Below are 26,684 nucleotides of genomic sequence, written 5' to 3'. Positions count from 1 at the left end.
ACAAATCCAAAAGGGAAATCAGGAGAAACTTATTTACCCAGAGAGCGGTTAGAATGTGGAACTTGCTACCCCATGGGGTAGTTGAGACGAGTAGCATAGCATGAGGGAGAACGAAATAGGGTTAGATGAAGAGGTGGGAGGAGGCTCATGTGGTGCATAAACACCAACATGGACCTGTGCGGCCAAATAGCCTCTTTGTGTGCTGTAAATACTTTGCAATACTTTGTAATGATACACCAATAATGGAGTTGTTGACTAATCACAGCAATTCATCTACAACAGACCCAGGCATGACACAAGGAAAACTCCAGTGGCAGAGAGCATTGGGAACTATAGGTCCAACATCATCTCTTTACTGCCAAGTAATCTACATTTACCACATATCTCAAAATACTCATACACTGTATCACAAAATGTTATTTTCTGAAAGAAATCTAATTTGCATTTGAATCAATACTAATTGCTTCCATCGTCACCATAGGGAGAATGTTCCATAGATTGACCACTTGCTTACTGAAATCTTCGATCTACCTTTTTTCAGCACTGGTAGTGTCCTGCACTGTGGGCCTTGACCTTTCACCTGGGTTTCGCAACAAAAAAGTACATTCTGGCAGACATCAAGATCTACCAAACAGCAGATATCATGAAGTCCATCCCTTTCAACAACGAATGTATGAAGCATTCTCAGTTTCACAATCCATTTGGTTTCAACAGGCTCTCATTTTTAACTGATGCAACATAAACCCTCAATGTAATAAAACGCTTCATAGGTGTTTTATAAAACAAAAAACTTTGACACCGAGCCACATAAGAAATTAGTGCAGAAGAGGTAGGTTTTAAGGAGCGCCTTAAAGGAGGAAAGAGAGGCAGAGAGGCGTAGGGAGGGTGTTCCAGAGATTAGGGCCCAGGCAGCAGAAGGCACGGCCATCCACGGTTGAGCGATTATAATCAGGGATGCTCAAGAGGGGAGAATGAGGAGCGCAGACATCTCGGGGGGGAGGGGGGGGGGGGAGTGGTTGTGGGGCTGAAGACGATTACATGGATAGGGAGAGATGAAGCCATGGAGAGATTTGAAAATCAGGATGAGAAAACTCAAGCCTGATCCAACCCAGCTACGAAATCAGCACTCTGAATTTAGCACCAAGCTGGATTTAATGCTGTGCTTTCAAAAATGCCACCTCATTGTCAGCAACGAGGTTCCAACACTTTCTCAATATCCAGCAACTGGTCCCAGATGTAGATGTTGGGCGAGGGGAGGAGAATGCTCGGCTGTGATGACCTTCATAGTTGAACAGCTGGTCAACAGTCATTGGCTAGGTTCACACATGAAGAATAGGCTTGGTTAACCAGTGCCACTGAAACTGTACTCCAGTGTACACCAGCGTTTAGAGGAAAGGTATAAATATTAAAAGGAAGGGAATACTACCGAGAGTTAAAACAGATTCTTCAGGCAGGATTTGAACATTCAATCACCAATACCGTACTGCCTGCAGATATGAGAATAGTTACTAATTATTGATTTTAGGTGGAATTTATTTTACACATAGATAAAATATTTCTAGAGACGAGATTTTTGAATGGTGAAAATATCAGTAAAAATACCTGATTTGTTTATCAGCCATTTAATTCAAAACACAAGTCTTCGACCGAAAGAAAGTATTCTTCAACTTGATGTTAAATCCACAAATAACCTCAAGAGTTTTTGTGCAGTCACGTTGAGTGGTTGTTTACTTAACTCGATCACCTGTAAACAGAATGGAACCAAATCAGAAACCTCACCATCTAAAAACCAATATACATAAACGAATCTAAATATTTACTGAACATTAAATGGATATGTACCCCCACCTGTGTTATACATGCTGAGTTAGAGGATATACTATTTGCAACACAAGCTGTTTTTGTAACAAAAGGAATGCTTTGCCATGTGATGCAAAAATGTATATGTGAATACAAAAATGTATACAAGTCAAATTCTGCTTTAATTACACGGTACTCTGGGATTGTCAGTCGGTCAATGACTCAGTCAACTATTCTGTGAAAACTGTAACTGAAGTGGCTTCACCCATATGTTAAGTTTTTCTTTATCACTGTTTTCACAAGCCCCGGATACACAGGAGGCGAGTGGGGAACATAGAGCAGACAGAAGGATTTAGCAATGAATCTGAAGGGGATGCTGAACCTTGGTAGCATTGGAGGTTGAAGTAATGTGAAGGAGGAACCTGGGGCTTGACAGCATTGCAGGGGTTTCGGTGTCCTCTCTCTGTTCAGTTGTGTTTTTTTGCTATTTGTATAGAACAGACCTCACCCCACCACTACTGACAGACCACAGAAATCCACCAGTGAGCCAAGCCCCAAGCTCTACCCAACCGATCTACCAAACCCTTGAGTTCTCAGCACAGCGCAGCCATATCACTGGACTTCCCCGCTCTATCATTCTGCCAAACCCCAGGATTCCCACCCCAATTCTGCCAAACCCCAGAACTATCCCTTCAAAACCCCGAAACCACCCCAGTGCTGCTAAATGGCAATTGCCTTTCCCGTACTGCTAAATTATCAGGTACCTGCTTCCAATCTGCTACAATCTCATGTCCTGGTCTTTTTTTCCCAAAAACGTCAAAGGATTAAAAACGAAATATATTAGGTAAAGGTATGTATGAGCAAAAGGCCACTCACTTACAGTTTTCTCAGAATATTGAACAGAGTTGCAGAACTTAATCCCCAAACCACTAGTAAAATTCTCAAATGCACATCGAATAGTAATGGAATTTATCGTGCTCAGTCACCATAAATCAGCTGTCCCGATAATTCATTCGGCATCACCTGGCACAACACCCGTTATTATAAAATGGCATATCCTCCCATTCACTAAGCAATGCCAGTCAATTGATACGGTGTGCATTAAAATACAAGCCAATGAATTGTGCCATGGAGTTATTTGAAAATGAACCTATAAAATAATTACCCATCTGACAAGTTATCAAACTCTGTTACCCCACCTGGGACTAATAATCCAGAGAATGGGAGTTCAAATCCTACCATGGCACTTGCCAAATTTGAATTCAGTTTCCCCTAAAAATCTGGAAGCAAAATGCTGCTATCAGTGAAAGTGGCTATGAAGCGGTCGGCCTGTCGAAAAACCCAACTGATTTCACGAATGCTTTTTAGAAAGGATGATCTACCATCCTTACCCAGTCTGGCCTATATGTGGCTCCAGTACCACACTTACTTGATTGATTGACTCTTAACTGCTCTTTGAAGTGACCTAGCAAGCCAATCGGTTGTATCAAACTGCTGCAAAGTCCTGGAACTCGCTACCTAACAGTATTGTGGCAGCACCTTCGCCACACGGACAGCAGCAGTTCAAGGAGGCCCACCACTGCCTGCTCAGGGATCGGCAATAACACAGCTGCCATCGTCCACAAAGCCCACATCCCAAGAATGAATAAAAACATAGGTTACAAGCAGAATTTAGGTGTTTGCTCTACAGAGGAGAACGTGCAGGAGAATCAACACCTGCCACCTTTATGCACCAATCAGCAGGTTACAGATGGCATTGACACCAGTCTGAGAAAAGATCAGCTATTTGTTCTCCAGCCAGAGAACGACACCTCCAAAGCACAACAGGTGTCATGCTCCCAGATCCGCACTGCTTCATCTAGATTCTGGCAAGAGCACGAGTGTGGTTTGGCCCAAGTCACATGCAAACTTTTCTTTTCTCCCTCTCAAGTGACATCGCCCTGACACTGTGGCTCAGGTAGGCAATTGTGGTTGCGTGCATGAACTCAACTCCTGGTGCTCTGCCACATTCGCTGTTGGAGCACTGATACGCTGTACTGGCAGGGTGCCAATTTGCTTCCTCTAAATTGATATTTCAATATTGCCTTTGCTCTTCTCAGTTAATTCACCCTCAGTATGAGCAATGCTGTAGGAGGTTCCGCTGCCTGGGTTCCCATTAACAGTATAGAAGCTGCTTGTTTGAGGACAGGGTGGTACACTGTCCTTTCAACTGAGTTTGAATTCAACCTGGACTCAAAGGATGAAATCTCCTCTCCTCTGATTGTGAAGTGTACAATAAGAGTCAAATTTGGGCAATCTTAATCCAATGCTATTGTGCATAGGCCCAGGATTAGCCCGTGTTTCGGATGAGATGTTAAACAGGGGCCCCGTCTGCTCTCTCAGGTGGACGTAAAAGATCCCATGGCACTATTTTGAAGAAGAGGAGGGGAGTTATCCCCAGATTCCTGGCCAATATTTATCCCTCAATTAACATAACAAAAAACAAATTATCGGGTCATTATCACATTGCTGTTTGTGAGAGCTTGCTGTGCACAAATTGGCTACCACGTTTATCACATTACAACAGTGACTACATTCCAAAAGTACTTCATTGGCTGTAAAGCGTTTTGAGATATCCGGTAGTTGTGAAAGGCGCTGGATAAATGTAAGTCTTTCTTTTTAACGTGGCACCAACTGGTTATCGAACTTAGAAAGGCAATAAGGATGGCTACTGAGGAGAATGAAAAGTCACATTGGTGCAAGAGAAAGTACTTTCCTTAGGTTGAGGTTAACGCACTTTGGTGGGAAACGTAGGGGTATGTAGGGGGGAGTTTTACTTTGCATAAAATCCATGGTAACTACCTGACCTGGAAGTTCTTGGTGCTGACACTTGGTGGCCAAAATGGATGTTGTAACCTTCTCCAGAATCTCATCATAATAAGCACAAAATTTGACAAAAACATCCTTTCTTAAAAAGTGCTCAACAGAAAAAGATAATTTTTAACACTCCATTTCACTTAATCTTTCAATTGAAAATTTGATTTAAGCATTAAGATTTTTTTTTTTAAGCAAGAATCTCCATTTTCTTCCTGTGGAAGCTTTTTTTTCCCCACAGGATGTGGGCATCGCTGGCAAGGCCATATTTATTGCCCTTCACTAATTGCCCTTGAAAAGTAAGTGGCTTGCTAGGCTATTTCAGAGGCCAGTTAAGAGTCAACCACATTGCTGTGGGTCGGGAGTCACATATAGGCCAGACTGGGTAAAGACGGCAGATTTCTTTCCCTAAAGAAGATAGGTATTTATAACAATCCAGTAGTTACATGGTCACCATTACTGATACTAGCTTTTTATTCCAGATTTATTATTTAACTGAATTTAAATTCCCCAACTGCTGTGGTGGGATCTGAACTCCTGTCTCCAGATCAGTAGACAAGGCCTCTGGATTACTGGTCCAGTAACATGACCACTATGCTACCATACTGTGTTTGATTACAACAACTGTCATTTCATTTAAGAACATGGAGCTCAATTTTCCCCAGTGATTTGCGCTGTTTTTTTTGGAGCAGGCAGCTTTTTTTGGCCCAAGTTAAAAATCCACAGTTGATTTGCACCAGCGTAACTCAGTTAGTTACGATTTTTTTAGCTAAATTTTTTTCAGCCAAAGGGGGCGTAACCTGTCACCTACGCCAATTCTGGCCATTTAGGGAAGTTTGGCCAGCTGAGAGTTACTCCAGTTCTGCTTAGGCCAGCGTATGTGGCCTCTGCAGAAAAACCTTCCGGAGAGTTAAAGAAATCGATGCAGGTAAGAAAATCGGAGGAGGCCATTCGGCCTGGGCTAGGGGAAGGTAGCAGGCCTGGAGTGCACTCGGGGCCAGGGTCGGGCAGGGGAGGGGATGGATCGGCAAGCCCTTCGGCCTAGGCTTGGGTCGGAGAGCAGACCTGGAGTGCAATCGGGGCCAGGGTCGGGCGAAGGAGCAGATCAGCAAGCCCTTTGGCCTGAGTTAGGGGTGGAGAGCGGACCGGAATGAGCTCTTTAAAAATGGCCAATTGCCAAATCGGATCTGTACTGCGCATACATGTCCATTGGAGCGACGTCAAAAGCGTAATTTTTTTTTCCTGCGCATGCGCAGAAGGCACGGCTTCGTTTTTCGGCGCAGACAGCAGGCTCCACCACCCACCCCCCCGCGCGCCCCCCCCCCCCCGCCGCCCCGCCCCCCGTGGTGACTGGACACGCTGAGCGGCTCCGAGAAAATTTGGAAAAATATTTATGCCGCATTTCTGGCCGAGAAAACCCGGCGTAACTCTGGCAATATTCCAGAAAACGGGCTTGGGGAAAATTGAGCCCATGGTGTTATGATCTATGCATTACCCTTGCTTAAGCAGAAGGCTGATTATCTCCCTTGATTAGGTTTTCATACTACTCTGTGAACCAAACTGTTCACTTCAACATGATTTTTCAAGAATTGATGAATGGTCAGATTGATCTGAAGAGTCTTTAGTTCTATTTTTTAAAAATTCAGTCACGGGATGTAGGCATCGCCGGCATACGCAGGATTTATTGACCATCCTTAATTACCCTTGAAGTGAGCCACCTTCTTGCACCACTGCAGCCTGTATGGTGAAGATACTCCATGCAGTTGTGTTAGGTCGGGATGGGGGATGCCAGGATTTTGATCCAGTGTTGAAGAAGGAAAGACGGTATGTTCAAGTTGGGATGGTGTGCAAGTTTGTGGTGTTCCCATGCACTTGCTGCCTTGTCCTTCTCGGTGGTAAAGGTTTGGGAGGTGCTGTCAAAAAAGCCTCAGTGAGTTGCAACAGTGCATCACTGCAGACACGGTGCGCTGGTGGAGGCAGTGAATGTTTAAAGTGATGGATGGGGCGCCAATCAAACGGGCTGCTTTGTCCTAGATGGTGTCGAGCTTCTTGAGTGTTGCTGGAACTGCACTCATCCAGGCAAGTGGAGGGTATTCCATCACACTCTTTGCTTGTACCTTTTAGATGGTGGAAAGCTTTTGGGGAGCTAGGTGGTGAGTCACTCGCCTCAGAATACTCAGTCTCTGACCTGCTCTTGAAGCCACAGTAATTACATGGCTGGTCCAGTTAAGTTTCTAATCAATGGTGACCTCCAGGATGTGAATTATGGGGCATTTGATGATGGTAATGCCATTGAATGTCATGGGGGGATGGTTAAACTTTCTCTTGTTGCAGATGGTCATTGACTGGCACTTGTGTGGTGTCAATGTTATGTGCCACTTATCAGCCCAGCCTGAATGTCATCCAGGTCTTACTGCATACAAGCACGGACTGCTTCATTATCCAAGGAGTTGCGGATGGAACTGAACATTGCAATCATCAGCAAACATCTCACGTCTGACCTTATGATAGAGGGAAGGTCATTGATGAAGCAGCTGAAGATGGTTGGGATTAGGACACTGCCCTGAGGAACTCCTGCAGCGATGTCCTAGGGCCGAGATGATTGGCCTCCAACCACCACAACCATCTTCCTTTCCTCAGCCAGTAGAGAGTTTCCCCCCCCCACCCCCCCAATTCCCATTGGCTTCAGTTTTACTGGGGCTCCTTGATGCCACACTCGGTCAAATGCTCCCTTGATGTCCAGGGTAGTCACTCTCACCTCACCTCTGGAATTCAGCTCTTTTGTCCATGTTTGGACCAAGGCTGTAATGAGGTCTGGAGTGAGCGGTCCTGGTGGAACCAAACTGAGCATTGGTGAGCAGGTTATTGGTGAGTAAGTGCCACTTGATAGCAGTGTCGCCAACACCTTACATTACTTTGCTGATGTTTGAGAGTAGACCGATGGGGCGGTAATTGGCCGGATTGAATTTGTCCTGCTTTTTGTGGACAGGCCATATCTGGGCAATTTTCCACGTTGTCAGGTAGATACCAATGTTGTAGCTGTATTGAAACAGCTTGGCTAGATGCATGGCTAGCTCTGGAGAATGTTTTCAGCATTACACTGGGGATATTTTGGGACCCATAGCCTTTGTTGTATCCAGTGCGCTCAGTCGTTGCTTGATAATACGTGGAGTGAATCGAACTGGCTTAAGACTGGCCTCAGTGATGGTGCAAACTTCAGGAGGAGGCCGAGTTCTCCTAATTATGTTACTTATTCCACTGCAAGTGGTCTCCTGTTTAGTGCAAATCCAACAGAAGCAACTAGTCAAACATTAACAGAGTGAAGTGGGTCAATGAGGTTCTCTTTTGGAAGTGGATCTGCATACTGTGCCTCCATCAGGATACTTAGGTACCACACAAGTTAACCTGTGTGGTACTATTATACAATATTCTAACATAAAATACCTGTTTATTTCAATTAAACAGGTTAATGACTGCATCAAGAAACTTCACATGAACCCATTAGCTGATGGAAATGATTCCTTTGCAGATTATAATACTGCAGAATTAAAGTTGGACTGAAGTGCTAAAAACAAGCTGCCCTCAATGGTTCTGTTGTATGGGGTTGGGGGGGGGGTCCACGATTGTGCTGATCTTTGCTAGGACAGGGGTGGCATGCTACAATAGGCCTCAGTGCCCTTGGTTAGGGAATGGAAAATTGATTATCTAGTAACCCGTGCTAGAAGTGAGCTTCGGTCAACATTAGTCAACCACATTACTGGGTTCAGCTGAGATGATCCCTCAAATTGATCAGCCGGTCAATATTCATGGTCAAGATTCATGTATGAATGATGGTCATTTGACTGAGGTACTGGAGGAGCCTGGAAACACAAGAGGACAACATCTTCAGGTGGGGAAGGGCAGGGGGTAGGTGGGAGAAAGAAAATTAGTGAGCACAAAAATTACTTGAAAGTATTACAAAAATGCTGAAGGAATGACCAATAGAACTACAAAGCACCAAAATTCTCATGCCCATTATTAAATTGGATTGTAGGAGATAGAAATAGCACCATTTATATCGGATAAGGACAAGCTACAAAATTACAGAACACAAGAAAAAGATTGGAACTGGAAAAGTTTAAGCTTTCAATTCAAATCCATCCTCGTCAGTTTGTCGTTATGATGAAGAATTTTGATTCAGAGCAGTTTATGAATTCAATATTATGCATATTAAGCAGAATAAAGTTGTTATATATTCATATAAAAGCATTATTGGAATAGTTACACATGACACAGCCAGCAAATGACTGTGATCGACTAACTGCCAGAGAATAAAACCAGACAGTGCTCCAGGACTGTGTGCCTTGTTGGACTGTGATGTACAATGCTCATCTATCAGCTATAGCAAAGTGACTCATTCATCTTGACTTAATATGCTGTACAAGACAAGTTGTACATGCAGAGATGTTAGCTGTATATTGTACATCATTTACTATTGAATTTGTGGGATATGTTTATAACCGTTTAGTTATTTATTTCAGTTCGAATTTGGAGAAGTTTTTTTTTTTAAGTTTCTGGATACAATTAGGCAGCCTCTAAATGCAGCCCTGAGTTTAGTAACTTTTACGGGACAAGGGAACTGTTCTGTGTTCAGGTTATTTCAGTTGATTTATGAAAATGTATAAAGAGTGACTGGGAGAGAGCCAGAGGCAACAATACAGAAACACTGGAACTAGCAGCCTTAAATCCCAAATGTTTGAACATCTATGCCATTGCTTAGAAAGAGTCCACTTTCCTGGGAGGTTGGTTGTTCTTACAATAATAACATAAGAAATAGGAGCAGGAGTAGGCCATACGGCCCCTCGAGCCTGCTCCGCATTCAAGAAGATCATGGCTGATCCGATCATGGACTCAACTCCACTTCCCCACCCGCTCCCCATAACCCCTTATCCTCTCATCATTTAAGAGACTGTCTATTTCTGAATTTATTCAATGTCCCAGCTTCCACAGCTCTCTGAGGTAGCGAATTCGACAGATTTACAACCCTCAGAGATTAAATTTCTCCTCATCTCTGTTTTAAATGGGCGGCCCCTTATTCAAAGATCATTCCCTCTAGTTCTAGTCTCCCCTATCAGTGGAAACATCCTCTCTGCTTCCACCTTGTCAAGCCCCCTCATAATCTTATATGTTTCGATCACCTCTTATTCTTCTGAATTCCAATGAGTAGGGGGCCAACCTTTCCTCATAAGTCAACCACCTCATCCCCGGAATCAACCTAGTAAATCTTCTCAGAACTGCCTCCAAAGCAAGTATATCCTTTCGTAAATATAGAAACCAAAACCGTACGCAGTATTCCAGGTGTGGCCTCACCAATACCTTATATAGCAAGACTTCCTTGCTTTTAGACACCATCCCTTTTGCAATAAAGACCAAGATACCATTTGCCTTCCTGATCACTTGCTGTACCTGCATACTATCCTTGTGTTTCATACACAAGTACCCTCAGGTCCCACTATACTGTGGCATTTTGCAATCTTTCTCCACTTAAATAATAACTTGCTCTTTGATTTTTTTCTGCAAAAGTGCATGACCTCACACTTTCCAACATTATACTCCATCTGCCAAATCTTTGCCCACTCACTTAGCCTGTCTATGTCCTTTTGCAGATTTTGTGTCCACATTGCTTTTCCTCCCATCTTTGTATCGTCAGCAAACTTGGCTACATTACACTCAGTCCCTTCTCCCAAGTCGGTAATATAGATTGTAAATAGTAGGAGTCCCAGCACTGATCCCTGTGGCACCCCACTAGTTACTGGTTGCCAACCAGAGAATGAACCATTTATCCCAACTCTGTTCCCTGTTAGTTAGCCAATCCTCTATCCATGCTAATATATTACCCCCAACCCCGTGAGCTTTTATCTAGTGCAGTAACCTTTTATGTGGCACCTTGTCAAATGCCTTCCGGAAGTCCAAATACACCACATCCACTGGTTCCCCTTTATCCACCCTGTTCGTTACATCCTCGAAGAACTCTAGCAAATTTGTCAAACATGACTTCTCCTTCATAAATCCATGCTGACTCTGCCTGACCGAATTTTCCTTTTCCAAATGTCCTGCTACTGCTTCTTTAATAATGGACTCCAACATTTTCCCAATCACAGATGTTAGGCTAACTGGTCATAATGTGCCAGTTACATTTCTGGAGAGACAATGAAGAATGTAGTTACTTGAGCAAGGAACATGCAATGCACACCTGGAACTTACTTTCAGGATTCCATTGATCAAACCCTACTTTATACATTGGACACATGCAGTCAAATTTATCAAGCACAAGGTGGACTCATCATGCGGTTTTCAGCAAGGAACATCTCGCACTGGGTACTTTGTGAAAAAAGCTATTTTTAAACTTGCTGTGTCGCATACCCATAGTGTAGGCCATGATGACGCATTGCCAGGTCTCTGCTAATTCTGCTGTGCAACCACCTGCTCACAGATACTAGAGTGTCCAGAGGTGAACTGCACTTAGATTGTTCTTTTCTGGGGAGGAGCAGCTCGCCATGACTCAGTACCTTCCCATCTGCTGCACTCCCCTCCATCCCCCTCACATGACAGAGCATCTGAGAATAGAAACGCCTCAGGGGCCAGAAACAAATCTGCTTAATAAATAGATTCGCCCGAGCAAATGTACAAGATTTCAACTTAATCAGGGATCAATCAATCATTGTTGTGTCCTCCTATTTCATATAATAATTCTTCAATGCTCCCTGGAAATTCAGCAATTAATACCAATACTGTAATCGCACAGGTATGAATCTTTAAAAAAGTTACACTATGCAATAAAATGTATTTGTTAGCAATCATCGCAACATATGAATCAATTTGTTGTCAGCAGGTTTTTGTTTAAAGAAATCTGCTTAAACCTCTCCACCTCTCTCTCTCCTCCTTTAAGATGGTCCTCAAAATCTACCTCTTCCCTGTCCCAATATCTCCTTATATGGCTCGGTATTAAGTTGAGTTTCATGCTCCTGTGAAGTACCTTGCGATGTTTTATTGTGTTTTTTTTTTGAAATTCGTAGCCAATCGTTCCAATTCTTTGTCAAATCACAAACGCCAGAGGTCACCTTGGGCCCATTCAAGGATCACTTTGCGCCAATGCTCTTAGCCAAAAGGCCTAGAGCCACTGCACCGTTCCTGGAAGTACTGCAATACCAGGTTCGTGCCATGGAGGTGGATGGGTCAGGTCCCCCACACACCTCCGTGGAGGTGGATGGGTCAAGCCACCCCTTGTGTTAATGCAAGTTGTTGTTGCAAGTCCTTCACCACTTCATATTGCTTGTTAAAAGACTGGCCCCTGATTCAACGGCCAAAGCACGGCAAGTATAGTCCGGCTGACATCGTCCAGCTAAGCACTGTGGGTAAATGGTACAAATGTGGACTGTGCTGATGCAGAGTATGACCACCTCCTCATGACAAGAATATTAAAGGAGAGATAAAAAGAATAAAAGTTGGAAATCTGAAAAAATAAAATTGCTACAAACACACAGCAGTTGATCAGCATCTGAAAGGGAAAGAAGGGCAGAGTTGCAAAACTCTTAATTCTGATGGATCCCACTTGGAACAATCTATCTTTTCTCTTTCAAATGTTAAGTGACATGCGCTCACGTCATTTTGTGCTGTTCTAGAACAGAACAAAGGAAGTGTTTAAGGCTTTTCTTCTACAACAACTTAGTTATATAGCACACTGATATAGAAAAACATCTCAGCTCTTCACAGAGACGTAATCGAAAAAACAATACCAAGCCAAACGAGAAGATATTAGGAGGTGTGACCAAAAACTTGGTCAAGGAGGTGGGTTTTCAGGAAACTGACATTGACAGCAGAGAAGGAGGCCATTTCGGCCCATCGTGTCCGCGCCAGCCAACAAAGAGCCACATGGTCCTGTCAGCAGCCCTTAAGGTTACATATAAACCTATGAACAATGAACAATGGCAGACAGGTAAAGAGTATCCGGCCCAACCAGTCCACCCCACACAACTGCGATACCCCATGTATCGCAACAGTTTACACTCCACCCCACCCAGAGCCATGCGATCTCCTGGGAGAGGCAAAAATGTAGATAAAAACCCAAGCCAATTGGGGAAATAAATCTTGGAAAATTCCTCTCCGACCCATCCAGGCGATCGAAACTAGTCCAGGAGATCACTCTGGCCGTATTAGATTCCATGATGTACTTACCATCACGTCTGCGCCAGCCAAGAGGTTATCCAGTCTTATCCCACTTACAAGCTCTAGGTCCATAACCCTGCAGGTTACAGCACTTCATGTGCACGTCCAAGCACCTTTTAAATGTGGTGAGAGTTCCAGATCCCCACAACCCTCTTCGTGAAGAAGCTTCCCCTCAAATCCCCTCTAAACCTTCCACCAACTAGCTTAAACCTATGCCCCCCTCGTAATTGACCCCTCCACCAAAGGAAATAGCCCTTGCTATCGACTATATCTAGGCCCCTCAAAATTTTATACACCTCAATGAGGTCTCCCCTCAGCCTGTTCAAAGGAGAACAAAGACAGCCTATCCAATCTGTCCTCATAGCCAAGATTCTCCATTCCAGGCAGCATCCTCGTAAATCTCCTATGCACCCTCTCCAGTGCAATCACGTCCTTCCTATAATACAGCCGCCGGAAATGCACACAGTATTCCAGCTGTGGCCTAACCAGTGTACTATACAATTTAAGCATAACCTCCCTGCTCTTGTATTCTATGCCTCGGCCAATAAAGGCAAACATTCCGTATGCCTTCTTATCAACCTGGCCTGCTACTTTCATGGATCGGTGGACAAGCACTCCAAGGTCCCTTTGTTCATCTACACTTTTATGTGGCTTACCATTTAATGTGTATTGCCTTTCCTTATTAGCCCTCCCCAAGTGCATTGCTTCAAACTTCTCCAAATTAAATTCCATTTGCCACTGTTCTGCCCACCTGACCAGTAGATTGATATCCTCCTGCAGTCCATGACTTTCCTCTTCATTATTAACCACACAGCCAATTTTAGTGTAATCTGCAAACTTTTTAATCACACCCCCTATATTCAAATCTAGATCATTGATGTATATCACAAAAAGCAAGGGATCCAGTATTGAGGCCTGCGGAATCCCACTGGAAACATCCTTCTAGTCACAAAACCATCCATCAACCATTACCCTTTGCTTCCTACCACTACTTAAAAAAGGAGGGAGAGAAAAAATGGGGAGCTACAGACCGGTTAGCCTGACATCAGTAGTAGGGAAAATGCTGGAGTCTATTATAAAGGATGTGATAATGGCACACTTACATAATATCAATTAAACAAAGTCAACATGGATTTATGAAAGAAAAATCATGCTTAACAAACCTACTGGAGTTTTTTGAGGATGTAACTGATATAATCGATAAGGGAGAACCAGTGGATGTAGTGTATTTGGATTTTCAGAAGGCCATTGATAAAGTCCCACATAAGAGGTAATTGTGCAAAATTAAAGCACATAGGATTGGGGGTAATGTATTGAAAATTGGTTAATTGACAGGAAACAGAGAGTAGAAATAAACGGGTCTTTTTTCGGGGTGGTGGGCAGTGACTAGTGGGGTACCACAGGGATCAGTGCTTCGGCCTCAGCTATTGACAATATATATAAATTATTTGGATGAGGGAACCAAATGTAATATTTCCAAGGGGGTTGCTGACGGCACAAAACTAGGTGGGACTGTGAATTGTGAGAAGGATGCAAAGACGCTGCAAGGCGATTGAGTGGGCAAACACATGGCAGATGCAGCATAACATGGATAAATGTGAAGTTATCCACTTTGGTAGGAAAAACATAAGGACAAAATATTATTTAAATGGTGATGGCTTGGGAAGTGTCGATGTACAGCGGGTCTTGGGTGTCCTTGTACACCAGTCATTGAAAGCAAACATGCAGGTGCAGCAAGCAGTTAGGAAGGCAAATGGTATGTTGGCCTTCATTGCAAGAGGATTTGAGTAGAGGAGTAAGGATGTCTTACTACAGTTATACAGGGCCTTGGTGAGACCACACCTGGAGTATTGTGTGCAGTTTTGGTCTCCTTACCTAAGAAAGGATTTGGAGGGAGTGCATCAGAGGTTCACCAGACTGATTCCTGGGATGGCAGGACTGTCGTATGAGGAGAGATTGGGTTGACTAGGCCTGTGTTCACTAGAGTTTAGAAGAATGAGAGGGGATCTTATTGACACGTATAAAATTCTGACTGGGTTGGATAGACTGGATGCGTGGAGGATGTTTCCCCTGGCTGTGAAGTCTAGAACAAGGGGTCACAATCTCAGGATACGGGGTAGGAAATTTAGGACCGAGATGTGGAGACATTTTTTCGCTCAGAGTGTGGTGAACCTGTGGAATTCTCTACCACAGAAGGCTGTGGAGGCCAAGTCACTGAATATATTTAAGAGGGGGATAGACAGATTTCTAGAAACAAAAGGCATCAAGGGGTATGGGGAAAAGCGGAATACAGTGTTGAGATAGAGGATCAACTATGATCATATTGAATGGCGGTGCAGACTCAAAGGGTCGAATGGCCTACTATTATTCCTATTTTCTATGTTTCTAAGCCAATTTTGGATCCAACTTGCCACTTTGCCCTAGATCCCATGGGCTTTTACCTTTGTGACCAGTCTGTCATGTGGGATCTTATAAAAAGCTTTTCTAAAGTCCATATACACTACATCATACGCACTACCCTCATCGTCCCTCCTGGTTATCTCCTCGAAAAATTCAATCAGGTTAGCCAAACACGATCTTCCTTGAATAAATCCGTGCTGACTGTCCCTAATTAATCCTTGTCTTTCTAAATGTAAATTTATCCTGTCCTTCAGGATTTTTTCCAATAATTCTCCCGCCACTGAGGTTAGGCCGACAGGCCTGTATTTGCTCCGTCTATCCCTTTCTCCCTTCTTAAACAAAGGGTACCACATTAGCAGTCCTCCGGCACCATGCCCGAATCAAAAGAGGATTGGAAAATGATTGTCAAAGCCTCTGCTATTTCCTCTTTTACTTTGCTCAACAGCCTGGAATGCATTTCATCCGGGTCTGGGGACTTATCCACTTTCAAAGCTGCCAAATCCCCCAATACCTCCTCTCTCACTATGTCTATTTCGCCCAGAATATCACACTCCTCCTCGATAGCAGTGTCTACATTGCCCCTTTCCTTTGTGAAAACAGAAGTAAAGTATTCATTAAGAAGCATACCCATATCTTCCGCCTCCACACACAGAATACCTTCATTGTCTCTAATAGGCCCTACTCTTTCTTTAGTTATCATCTTGCTCTTAATATATTTATAGAACATCTTTGGGTTTTCCTTGATTTTACTTGCCAAGAATTTTTCATGCTCTCTCTTAGCATTCTTAATATCCTTTTTAATTTCACTTCTGAACTTCCTATATTCCTCCAGAGATTCTACAGTATTTAGCCATCGGTCTATGACATAAGCTTCCCTTTTTTTCTTGATCCTCCCCTGCAAGTCCCCAGACAGCTAGGGGGCTCAAGAATTGTTATTTCCACCCTTTTTTTAAAAAAAAACAAATAAGGGCACATGTTTGGCCTGAGCCCTCCGGATCTCCTTCTTGAATGTCTCCCACTGTTCTGACACTGATTTACCTTCAAGTAGCTGTTTCCAGTCCAAATCACTTCTCAACTTAGCTTTCCCCCAATTTGGGACTTTTATTCCTGGTCTATCCTTGTCTTTATCCATAACTACCTTGAATCTAACTGAATTATGGTCACTGGCACCCAAGTACTCTCCCACTGATAACCCTTCCACCTGCCGAGCTTCATTCCCCAAAACTAAATTCAGAACCGCCCCCTCTCATGTTGGGTTTGTTACATAAGGACTAAAAAAAGTTCACTTGAATGCATTTTAGGAATTCTGCACCCTCTATACCCTTCAATATTAGGATAGTTGAAATCCCCTACTATTACTGCCCTATGGTTTTTGGACTTCACAGAAATTTGTCTACATATTTGCTCCTCTATCTCCCTCCCACTGTTTGGGGGGTCTATAATACACACCCAGCAGTGTGATCGCCCCTTTTTTATTTTTTAGTTCTACCCATATGGCCTCATTTGATGATCCTTCGAACACATCATCCCCCCTCACAGTTGTAATAGTTTCTTTAAATCAATACCGTGACCCCCTTCCTCCATTTTTTTACCCCCCTCTCTGTCCTGTCTAAAAATCCTGTAACCAGGAATACTGATCTGCCAAACCTGCCCCTCTTTCAGCCATGTCTCTGTAATGGCTATAATGTCATACTCCCAAGTGTCTACCTGTGCTTTCATCTCATCTGCCTTATTCGCTATACTCCTTGCATTGACGTATATACCATTTAGCATAGGAAGACCTCCTTGATTACTACTTACTAACCCTTGTTTCCTCTGTCTTACAAATTCACTTTCTACATTCTTGCTTTGCAATTTCAGCTTTACTTCCTTCCCTACTGAATCCCTCTGCCAAGCTAGTTTAAACGCTCCCCAATAGCACAAGCAAAACTCCCCGCGAGGATATTGGTCCCGGCGCTGTTGAGGTGCAACCCGTCCAGTTTATACAGGTCCCATCTCCCCCAGAAGTGGTCCCAATGCCTCAGGAATTTAAAGTCCTCCCGCCTGCACCAACTCTCCAGCCACGCATTCATCCTCTCTATCCTTCTATTCTTGTATTTATTAGCACGTGGTACCGGTAGTAACCCGGAGATTACTACCTTTGAGGTGCTACCCTTTAATCTTTCTCCTAGCTCTCTCTAAATTCTGCCTGCAGGACCTCATCCGTCTTTCTACCTGATATGGACCACGACGTCTAGCTGATCACCCTCTCCCCCAGAATGCCCTGCGTCCGCCCTGTGATATCATTGTTACCTTGGCACCAGGGAGATACCATATCATCCTGCAGTCACGTCTACAGCAGCAGAAACACCTCTCTATTCCCCTAACTATTGAATCCCCTACCACTATAGCTCTTTTATTCTTTGTCCCTCCCCCCTGTGCAGCTGAGCCACCCAAGGTCTTAAAAGGAGTAGATTTGGAAAGGCAGAAACTTTAGGGAACGAATTCCAGAGCCCACGGTGGCTGAAGGCACGGCTACCAATGGTGGGATGAAGAGAGATGCACAAGAGGCAAGAGTCAGAGAAGTGGAGAATTTGGGTTGGAGGCTTGTCGGGCTAGAGAAGGTTAGAGAGATGGAGAGGAGTGAGTTTTGGATACTGAAATTTATGGTGTGTTGAGAATGGGAGGAGGACCTGGTGAGCATCGGAATAGTCAAGTCAGTAGGTAACAATTGCATTGATGAAGGTTTCAGCAGAAGATGAGCAGAGGTATTGGTGGAGGTGGAAGTAGGCAGTCTTTGTGATACAGATGCGGAATTGAATAGGGTGGTAAAGTTGCTCATCCTCCAATTCAACATGAGACAGTGACCAGGGAGAGGGATGGAATCAATGCTAAAGGTACAGAGTTTGAAGAGGAGGCTGAAGGCAATAGCTTCAGTCTTCCCATGGTTCAGTGGAGGAAATTGCAGCTCATTCAAGATTGAATGTCAATCAAGCAGTCTAACAGCACAGAGGCAGGGGAGGGGTTGAGAAAGTGGTGGGAAGGAGAGATAGAGCTGGATGTCATCAGCACATAGAAGTTGACCCCATATCTGTAAAGGGGGCAGCATGTCAATTAGGAAGTGGAGGGGTCCAGGGACAGATACTTGTGGGATGCCGGCAGTAACAGTGCAAAAGAAAGAGAAGCTTCCACTGAAGATGCTCTATCTTTGCTCAGGTAAGAAAGAGCGGAAGCAGTCCCAGGAACAACACAGGATAGACTTTGGAGAGGAGGATGGTATGGTGAACTGCATCAAAAGCTGTAGAGAGGTTGAAGAGGGATAATGCCTCATGGTCACAGTCACAGAGAACATTTGTGAATTTGGGAATAGTGGGTCCTGATGTTGGGAGATGGCCGGAAACCTAATTGGAGGGATTCAAACAGGGCACAAAGGGTCAACATGAAGGCAACAGTCTGCTACGTAGAGTGGTGTTTAACCTGACCCGTTCCTTAGTACTGTACCAAAAATCTGAGACACGAGAGACTTATAAAAATTCACCAGCCACTCAACTCTAGCTCAGCTGGCAAGTTAAAGTTTGTAAGGTCGACATCAAAATCATACTGCTGATATCCATCATTATATTCAGATGTCTGCAAAGGCTGTTTTATCCAAAGGCCTTTCAAATTATTGGACTGTAAGAAATATGTTCTAAAAAGGATATTAACCAATTTGTAAACTGATACAATCTTTGTTGTTTTATTTATTGCACTAGTTTCTCACTGCTTGTGTGTGATTATCTTACTTCTGGGTGACATTAGTTTTAGCCTGATCCAACAGCATGGTATCGATTGCGTTTTGGAGAAGGCAATAGAATGTTGTGGGCATCCCACAGAATCTTCAGTCCTTTTAGTTACCATGATATGAGGTAATTGTTCTTCTCATGCCAAGCTATAGTGCTCACAGCAAGTATGCAACAGTGCAAGCTTCAGTCCACAGGAAGCTCCTTCTGCCTGTAGAAATTGCTTCAGTACTGTGAATGCAAAGTAGTTGGAAGGAAGCCCAAATCATAAGCAATTTTGAATATTTTTAATAATTTGGGCATTCGCCGGGAATCAATTAATTACTTAAACCACTGGAGTGACTCATTCTGCATCTTCAGAAATGGTTGTGCAAAGGCTGATTACAGTACTGAAGTAACTACAAGATACCCATTATATTGCAGTGATGGTAACAAGGTGCAAATGCCCCAGATGTACTGCAACGAATCAGAAAGAACCCTGTTCACCTTTGCTGAGAATCTACAATGCACAATCTAATGAAAGGGTGGGTGGGAAAACAATCAAGTTTTCCTTCAAGTAAACCACTATGTAGTGTTTGGTTTTAATTAATATTTAAATTTGCCCTCGAAGTGAGGGGACAGAAATTGCTGACTCTCAGAATGCAGTTCCAAGTGAGAAATTTAAAGCTTCTTTAATATAAAAACATACAAGAGGAAGCTATTTATTTATTTTTTACTATAATTGATCTGACAATTCATATGACTGCCAAACAGAAACAACAGAAGGGGAAGGGAAAACCACTTTTCACTGAGGGAAATACTTAACCATATTGCACAAAACAACAGACTAATCTGTAGCTGGATATTTCAGAACCTGCCTTTAGGCCCTGTCATTAAATCCCAGCTACTGGGAAAGGAAAAGGAAATGGGCTCACAAGGGATTAAATGCTAAGCACTTGCACATCAAATCTGCACACACATACATGAATTTACACTCAGTCACTCATGCATCCATCAGCTTGTAAACAAAGCAGGAAAGAGTGGGGGGGGGGGGGAATTCTCATTTTAACAGTAGAAATGAGGAAAAATTGAAATTGGGAAAATAAAAAATAAAGCACACAGCGCCAATTATTTTTCATTGATTAAGCATATTACATATTGCACTTCAAATAACATCAACAAGGTACGACGACAAGTCCAACGCTGCCCTTTTACTGCAAATTCAACAATTTAGGACCTTTGTTGAACTGTAAAAAAATATTCCGGCAAATAGCCTGAAATTCCCAAAGACATACTTGGGAAACACTAAACTAGTTATCAGAAGTCCTTCCATTTTGCAACATCAGCTACTTTCCAGCACTCGTTAAACAGGCGAGAGGTGGGAGCCTAAAGGCACTTGTATCTGAACACAGTGGGGGGGAAATCTGATCACAGATAACAATTCAGCCATCTAATGACAGTGAGTGAAAATGTAGTCACAGTCAATTGGTTGGCATTCATAATAGGTGGAGTCAAAAACAAGGCCTTTTACTGATAATGCAAGTTCGTACTGCATCAGTTTAGGGTGATAAAATTCTACGGGGGACACATGTGCACCGTCACTCAATGACCACCTCAATAACACTTCGCTTTGTTTTTAAAAAACATTTAAATAAAATCTTGAGAAACACCACTGGTGCAGAAATTGGATTTCTGATCTCCACGATTCTGGGACAACAGAATAATAATTATTTTTGTTAATAAGATAATATAAAGCAAGAAGCAGCAAAATTTCAATGAGTTTATCCCAATTAGTTCACTTTCCTTAGGCCAATATTTATCCCTCAACCAACATCCCTAAAACAGATTATCTGGTCATTATCACAATGCTGGTGTGGGACTCTGCGGCACGCTAACTGGCTGTGCGTTTCTTAACAACAGTGACTACATCTTAAAAGTACTTAATTGGCTGTAAAGTGCTTTGGGATGCCGAGGTTGTGAAAAGCGTTATATAAATGCAAGTTATTTCTTTTCTTTCCATGATGGGGGTTTCACACCAGCCATTTTCATCCTTCACTGCTTATCAATCAATCATGCTCAGCACAGGCACACCACACATCCTCCTAGACTGCCACCATTTTGGGTCTGAAACTCAGTTGCCAACAGCTTTGCGTTTCCTCACCCCGTAGCTAAGTATAAACAATGTAAAGAGCTGTGACAGCCACTATTGAACTTTGAAGTAAATGTTGTCTCACGATTTTATATAGAGACTGAAAAGAACAGTGGGCATCACGGTCTCCATGGCAACACTTGTTGAGCGGGGATCATAGCTGCCACCAGCTGAGCAGACGAATGCAGAGTTTGAGTTCCAAGGTGTTTTTCCTCCCGCACATAACTAAATGCAGGGAGTACATCACAAAAGTCTTCCCCTACACTTACTGTCCTCCTAAAGGTTATGCCTTTTGGTTGCTTTCTTAGAATCACGTCTGCTGGGTTTTCCTATTATTCACATAATAGCTCTCTACGTTGTTTTGCCAATTCCCTCATGTCTCCTTCTCCCATTATTACTTTTTCAAATTTCTCTTTCCTTTCACATTCTCTCCCCAAAACGGATGCTTATCCTGGGCTACAGGAATGCCACAGGAATCAGCAGCTTTCTGTTATCTCACTCCAGTGACTGCTCTTCAGATACAGCAGACGCTGTCAGTAGGCTATCTATCCGCTCTCAGGAGTGATTGGTTTGCGATCAGTAGCAGCGGCCCTTGCCCAGACTAACCAAGGCACCCCCATTTCAGCTCAGACCAACTAACTCAGCACAAAGCAGGGACCAAAGCTGGGCACAGTACTACATCACATACTGATTTACCTACAGAGTGTTTGAAGGAGCTCAGATTTAGCTCCTTCTGCCTCTTTAGCTTCAGGCCTGTTATCATCTTGGGTGGTTTCTTTTTATTCCTTTCTGGTGCTTCAGTCTTTTTACAAGTAAGATATCCAATCAATGCTCTCTCACCATGATTTCAGAGTCAAAAGCACTTCTACAGACTGCACGCTAATATTTGCCTTAGCAACTGTTGCCTTATGACGCAACACTTTCAATATTTGCTCAACTTGCACACCCAAATATTTTCCTTGCTGTTCCTTATTTTAACTATATCTCTCATCGTGTAATCATAGTCACTATATTTAGTACAGCTATACATTATTTTAACTTTTCATTATTAAATGCACTCTGCCAACTTGCTAAGTTTCTGCAGATTTTAGCTAGCGACTGTGTGAAGATTTAACATAAACTATTTGCACTAGCAGTAAACAAAAAGTTAATGGATTAGTGTCTGCAACGGATAGAAAGTTCAGAGGGAAAAGATAGAGATCTGTGTGTTTTACAGAATATTACTCTTATCAACTGAAAATAAACAGGTAGATTTGGTCTCAGAACATGTACACTTAAGGAGGCTACAATCAAAAGTTGGTTGGGTGGATGTACCATGACCAAGGGAGCTTCAAGAAATTATAAACCCCAAATATTACTGTTGAATTTAGTGCTTGATTTTAGCTCCCCATATCTGGTGCCATCCAGGCGGTGGGGCAATTAAAACGATGCAGGGGACTTACCTCCTTGCTCACCCCAATCTGGCCACCTGCAATTGTAAATTGCAAGCAACAAGGACACCCATCCCAAGCCAGCAGGCTCCTTTTTAAATATGTAGATACCTCCGTCTGAGTCCGATCTGCCATTTTAACTTGAGGCCTGAACAGAGGAGCAAGGAAGGTTTCCCCACCAGGCAAAACTTGCCGGGAACAGCAGCCAAGACCAGAAGGTACCCAGCGTGGCAGTTTAAAAAAAACAAGTTTCGTTGTGGACTAAGATCAGCAGGAGTGCTCCTCTGGGCTCCACAAGACATCCTTAGGTCTCCGCTTCCTCGGGCCTCCTCGCCCCTTCTCCCACTGGGATCCGAGGCGGTGGTCTCCTGCTTCCCGAATTTAAGGGCCAGGCTGCCGGCAATCTAAATAAGTCCTGGCCATTACATTCAGCCGAGCCTGCCAGCTGCAGTTCCCCGACAGAAACACTGTTGGCTTTACTGCATTCCTGCAGGAGGAGTTAAAATTTAAGCCCTTGGTGTCAACACCAACAATTTCCCAGCTCAGATATATCATGGCCAGATGCAGAGCAAAACTCCCTCTGCTCTTCCCCAACATGGTACTTCAGTTCCAACCTCAGAAGAGCCCTGGCTAACTGTGCTGGTGTGGCATTTCTGCTTTCCACATCAGCTATCCTTGCAGATTGTCTGAGTGGGGCCACCCATTGTTCCTAGTTTTGAGCAACAATCGGAACCAGGTCGAGACTGTCCAAGCACATTTCACACAGGATCCTTGTGGCTAACAGAAAGGGGAGACTCTTCATCCCAAGAATCTGAACTGCAACTCCGGTTCCAAGAGATGGAAGAACAGTATAACCCACTGTACTACCTAATAGATTGGTGAAAAATTAACCCATACAATATCATACATTGCCAGCATCAGCCAGATTCCTGTGGGTTTTTAAAAACGTGATTTCTCTCTGTGTACAGTCAGGCCTAGGAAAGTGTTGCGAGGTACTGGAATTCTTAACAAAATTCTAGGTCTGTTCACACTGTTCCTTACAATTCAGAACAAGGCATGCCGATACTTTATTTGTATTTTAGCTCTGTCTACAACAGAAGTTATTTCTTGAGTTTGAAGTCTTGTCGGTTGCGAATTTCTTGATGAGAAGAATTTGCTTTTCCCAAAATGAACCCTGAAATTGTAAAAATTGGGGCGCAGAGGGCTGGTGAAATACAGGCACATGGAACAAACCATCATCAACTGTGGCCCTATGCAGAACAAGCTGTGATGGCATCGCTGTGAGGGAGGGGTTAAAAATAAAAAGGCAAAACATCCACGGATGGATTTATGAAAATAGCGCGCACACACACACAAATTACAGCATCGACCAGCAGTGATTTGTGGTTCCACACTGAGCCAAGGATCACTTAGGATTCCGTTCTCATGATCAACTAGTCGTATTTAACGCAGTCCTCTGCATGTAAAACAACATGGGGAGGGGAGGCAACCAAATGAACTGTTCAACAGATTTATTCTTTGTGGCTGCTTCTGAAGGCAGGACAGGAGATAGCAGGAAAAAAAATTCAAATTGGTTTTTAGGAAAACAAATTCACGTTTGCTTACTGTGAACTGACCTTTCGCAGTCCTGGTGTAAAACAAGTATCTAATGCACATCGCTGCAGTAAGGATTGAAGTGAATCTTCAAAACCCTCCAAAAATGACCATAATCACCACAGGTGCAGTGAATTATGATTGTAGTAATATGGGCTCAAGTTTCGGCATGAGTTGCTCCTATTTTTTTGGAGCAACTAGTTTAGAATGGAGCATCTTAGAAATTGCAATTCTCAGCATTTAGTTTGCTCCAGTCCGAGTGAGTTAGAACAGTTTCATTTTAGAACAGAATTTTTTTCCCCAAAAGGGGGCGTGTCCAGCCACTTACGCTTGATTTGCAAGTTTAGGCAGCAAAAACTTAATCCAAACTAACTTAGAATGGAGTAAGTGTAGATTTTTGTAAGCTCAGAAAAACCTTGCCTACACTTATAAATCAGGCATAGGTAACGAGAGATTGGTGGGGGGGGGGGGGGCGGGGGAGAAGGAGGGGGGTTTACAAACATGAAACACATCACTTTTACAAATAAAGAACCATCATCAATAATAAATGATAAATAAATCAACCAATAAATCAATAAAAAAGTGTTTTTAAATTACTCAATCAATAAAAAAAACATTTCTATTCACCTATTGCAGCACTGGGAAAGCGAGGGGGTGAGGGAAGAGAGATGAAAAGACGGGGGTAGGGAAGAGAGGGGGGGGGAAAGAGAGAGAGGGGGCGGGGAAAGAGAGAGAGGGGGCGGGGAAGAGAGAGGGGGCGGGGAAGAGAGAGGGGGCGGGGAAGAGAGAGGGGGCGGGGAAGAGAGAGGGGGCGGGGAAGAGAGAGGGGGCGGGGAAGAGAGAGGGGGCGGGGAAGAGAGAGGGGGCGGGGAAGAGAGAGGGGGCGGGGAAGAGAGAGGGGGCGGGGAAGAGAGAGGGGGCGGGGAAGAGAGAGGGGGCGGGGAAGAGAGAGGGGGCGGGGAAGAGAGAGGGGGCGGGGAAGAGAGAGGGGGCGGGGAAGAGAGAGGGGGCGGGGAAGAGAGAGGGGGCGGGGAAGAGAGAGGGGGCGGGGAAGAGAGAGGGGGCGGGGAAGAGAGAGGGGGCGGGGAAGAGAGAGGGGGCGGGGAAGAGAGAGGGGGCGGGGAAGAGAGAGGGGGCGGGGAAGAGAGAGGGGGCGGGGAAGAGAGAGGGGGCGGGGAAGAGAGAGGGGGCGGGGAAGAGAGAGGGGGCGGGGAAGAGAGAGGGGGCGGGGAAGAGAGAGGGGGCGGGGAAGAGAGAGGGGGCGGGGAAGAGAGAGGGGGCGGGGAAGAGAGAGGGGGCGGGGAAGAGAGAGGGGGCGGGGAAGAGAGAGGGGGCGGGGAAGAGAGAGGGGGCGGGGAAGAGAGAGGGGGCGGGGAAGAGAGAGGGGGCGGGGAAGAGAGAGGGGGCGGGGAAGAGAGAGGGGGCGGGGAAGAGAGAGGGGGCGGGGAAGAGAGAGGGGGCGGGGAAGAGAGAGGGGGCGGGGAAGAGAGAGGGGGCGGGGAAGAGAGAGGGGGCGGGGAAGAGAGAGGGGGCGGGGAAGAGAGAGGGGGCGGGGAAGAGAGAGGGGGCGGGGAAGAGAGAGGGGGCGGGGAAGAGAGAGGGGGCGGGGAAGAGAGAGGGGGCGGGGAAGAGAGAGGGGGCGGGGAAGAGAGAGGGGGCGGGGAAGAGAGAGGGGGCGGGGAAGAGAGAGGGGGCGGGGAAGAGAGAGGGGGCGGGGAAGAGAGAGGGGGCGGGGAAGAGAGAGGGGGCGGGGAAGAGAGAGGGGGCGGGGAAGAGAGAGGGGGCGGGGAAGAGAGAGGGGGCGGGGAAGAGAGAGGGGGCGGGGAAGAGAGAGGGGGCGGGGAAGAGAGAGGGGGCGGGGAAGAGAGAGGGGGCGGGGAAGAGAGAGGGGGCGGGGAAGAGAGAGGGGGCGGGGAAGAGAGAGGGGGCGGGGAAGAGAGAGGGGGCGGGGAAGAGAGAGGGGGCGGGAAGAGAGAGGGGGCGGGGAAGAGAGAGGGGGCGGGGAAGAGAGAGGGGGCGGGGAAGAGAGAGGGGCGGGGAAGAGAGAGGGGGCGGGGAAGAGAGAGGGGGCGGGGAAGAGAGAGGGGGCGGGGAAGAGAGAGGGGGCGGGGAAGAGAGAGGGGGCGGGGAAGAGAGAGGGGGCGGGGAAGAGAGAGGGGGCGGGGAAGAGAGAGGGGGCGGGGAAGAGAGAGGGGGCGGGGAAGAGAGAGGGGGCGGGGAAGAGAGAGGGGGCGGGGAAGAGAGAGGGGGCGGGGAAGAGAGAGGGGGCGGGGAAGAGAGAGGGGGCGGGGAAGAGAGAGGGGGCGGGGAAGAGAGAGGGGGCGGGGAAGAGAGAGGGGGCGGGGAAGAGAGAGGGGGCGGGGAAGAGAGAGGGGGCGGGGAAGAGAGAGGGGGCGGGAAGAGAGAGGGGGCGGGGAAGAGAGAGGGGGCGGGGAAGAGAGAGGGGGCGGGGAAGAGAGAGGGGGCGGGGAAGAGAGAGGGGGCGGGGAAGAGAGAGGGGGCGGGGAAGAGAGAGGG

At 45.2% G+C, this 26,684-nt stretch overlaps 1 protein-coding gene across 2 annotated transcripts in view; it reads right to left on the bottom strand.

Moving 5' to 3' along the window:
* slc25a22a (solute carrier family 25 member 22a) overlaps positions 1 to 26,684 on the bottom strand; it is a 145,772-nt gene that overhangs the window by 89,980 nt on the left and 29,108 nt on the right. Inside the window, exons 1-2 of one of the 2 annotated variants that reach the window (XM_070899403.1) lie at positions 6,356 to 6,397; positions 1,603 to 1,744 (exon numbers count right to left, since the gene is read on the bottom strand). In XM_070899403.1, the coding sequence (XP_070755504.1) occupies positions 1,603 to 1,622 (20 nt within the window). In that variant the 5' untranslated portion in view covers positions 1,623 to 1,744; positions 6,356 to 6,397. Of the gene's footprint in view, positions 1 to 1,602; positions 1,745 to 6,355; positions 6,398 to 26,684 lie in introns of those variants that run through there. The other variant, XM_070899402.1, reaches the window with a different exon arrangement.

This window comes from Pristiophorus japonicus, chromosome 14, assembly GCF_044704955.1.
Source record: "Pristiophorus japonicus isolate sPriJap1 chromosome 14, sPriJap1.hap1, whole genome shotgun sequence".
NCBI lineage: Eukaryota > Metazoa > Chordata > Chondrichthyes > Pristiophoridae > Pristiophorus > Pristiophorus japonicus.
This window is presented reverse-complemented; position numbering and strand designations above follow the sequence as displayed.